General features: G+C 53.6%; 1 protein-coding gene across 1 annotated transcript in view; it reads right to left on the minus strand.

The window, feature by feature from the left end:
* Positions 1-12: 12 nt before the first annotated feature.
* Positions 13-1514, minus strand: part of TMEM212 (transmembrane protein 212) — a gene marked incomplete at its 3' end in the record, with an annotated part of 6268 nt that continues 4766 nt past the window's right edge. Inside the window, exon 3 of the mRNA XM_010294361.1 lies at positions 13-112. Coding sequence (XP_010292663.1) covers positions 13-112 — 100 coding nt within the window. The remainder of the gene's footprint in view (positions 113-1514) is intronic.

The raw sequence follows: 1514 nt of genomic DNA on the forward strand, positions 1-1514 counted from the left end.
GGTGGTCCCAGCGATCCCAGAATGGGCCAAGGAGAGGAGATGCAATGGCAGCAGCAAATTGCACCGAGGCGCCCATGATGCTCAGTATGCCGAAGGCGAAACTATCCTCCCACTGAAATGGAGACAAAAGCATTTTATCACTTTTCTGACCTGCTGAGAGAATTGGGGAAAAAAAAAACAACAAACCTTTAAAACTAGAGAGCTCAGTATTTTTGTATTTCTTCATTTCCATCTTGGAAAAAAAAACACAAACTGTTTTTTATATTCAGTCTCCTTTATTCTGTGTCCAAAAAGGGATGTGATGGTAAGGAAAATTAGTAGCTTGAATGTCATGAACTTATTAAAGAAAAATGTGGATTTTTTTTTTTTTTACAGGGAAGACAAAGTCATTGAAACCATATTTTACTAAAAAAACTAGAAGAATAAATTGGAACAGGTATACTTATGAAGTTTGTCCTGTAGCATGTAAGTACAGTGGGTGGCCTTTAAAATTTAGACTGCATGCTTGAATGCTAACAAAGTTCCTCATTATAAAACAGAAAACGTAATAAGAACTGGCAGAACTACTGTGCTGGTGGGGTATTTAACGCTCTGTAAGCCACGCGCAGCACCTCTGATCCGCGACACGAGCAGGAAAAGTGCCTTCCTCTTCCATGGCATTGTCCGGATTAACTCTGCTGCTCCCTCGCCACCTCCTGCGTGTGACACCACATCGACTCCCGGACTCGTCACCCTGACCCAGGGCACCCGGCAGCAGGGTTTCGGCGTGGTTGAGCTCAGCTCTGGGGTTGGTGGGTGAAAAGCTTTGCTGCTTCAGCCGGTGCAGACTGCCTGGGTGCCAGGTGCTTGGCGCTGGGTGCTCGGCGCTGGGTGCTGGGTGCTTGGCTCTGGGTGCCGCGTGCTCGGCTCTGGGTGCCGGGTGCTTGGCGCTGGGTGCTCAGCTCTGGGTGCCGGGTGCTCGGCTCTGGGTGCCGGGTGGTGGGCGCCGGGTGCTGGGTGCTCGGTGCCAGGTGCTCGGCGCTGGGTGCCGGGTGCTTGGTGCTGGGTGCTCAGTGCTGGGTGTTCGGCTCTGGGTGCGAGGTGCTTGGCTCTGGGTGCCGGGTGCTCGGTGCCGGGTGCTTGGCTCTGGGTGCCAGGTGCTTGGCACTGGGTGCTCAGTGCTGGGTGCTCGGCTCTGGGTGCGCGCTCCCCAGATCTCGTGCCTCTTTGTCCCGGCGCATCCCTGCCCCGGAGGCGTTTGCTACGGAGCCAGCTCCATCCTTCGTGCCAGCTCAGAGGCTTTTCCATGCTGGGGGAAGCCTTAGAAAAGCTTTTAAGAATAATTTACATTCCCTTTGATCCAGGAACTCTGCAGGTAAAGAACTAATGCTATTAGAGCAAGCAATAACTAGCTGCTGTGCCTGAGCCTCCTGGGGAGGGGAACAGGCTCTCCTCCAGCCGGCTGGAATAACCGCTCCGCGTTCCTCCCGGGTCCAGCGCACAGGGTGGCTGTAAAGGGGCTGGATCCCGCGCGG

The sequence above is a fragment of the Phaethon lepturus genome, unplaced genomic scaffold, assembly GCF_000687285.1.
Source record: "Phaethon lepturus isolate BGI_N335 unplaced genomic scaffold, ASM68728v1 scaffold8469, whole genome shotgun sequence".
NCBI lineage: Eukaryota > Metazoa > Chordata > Aves > Phaethontiformes > Phaethontidae > Phaethon > Phaethon lepturus.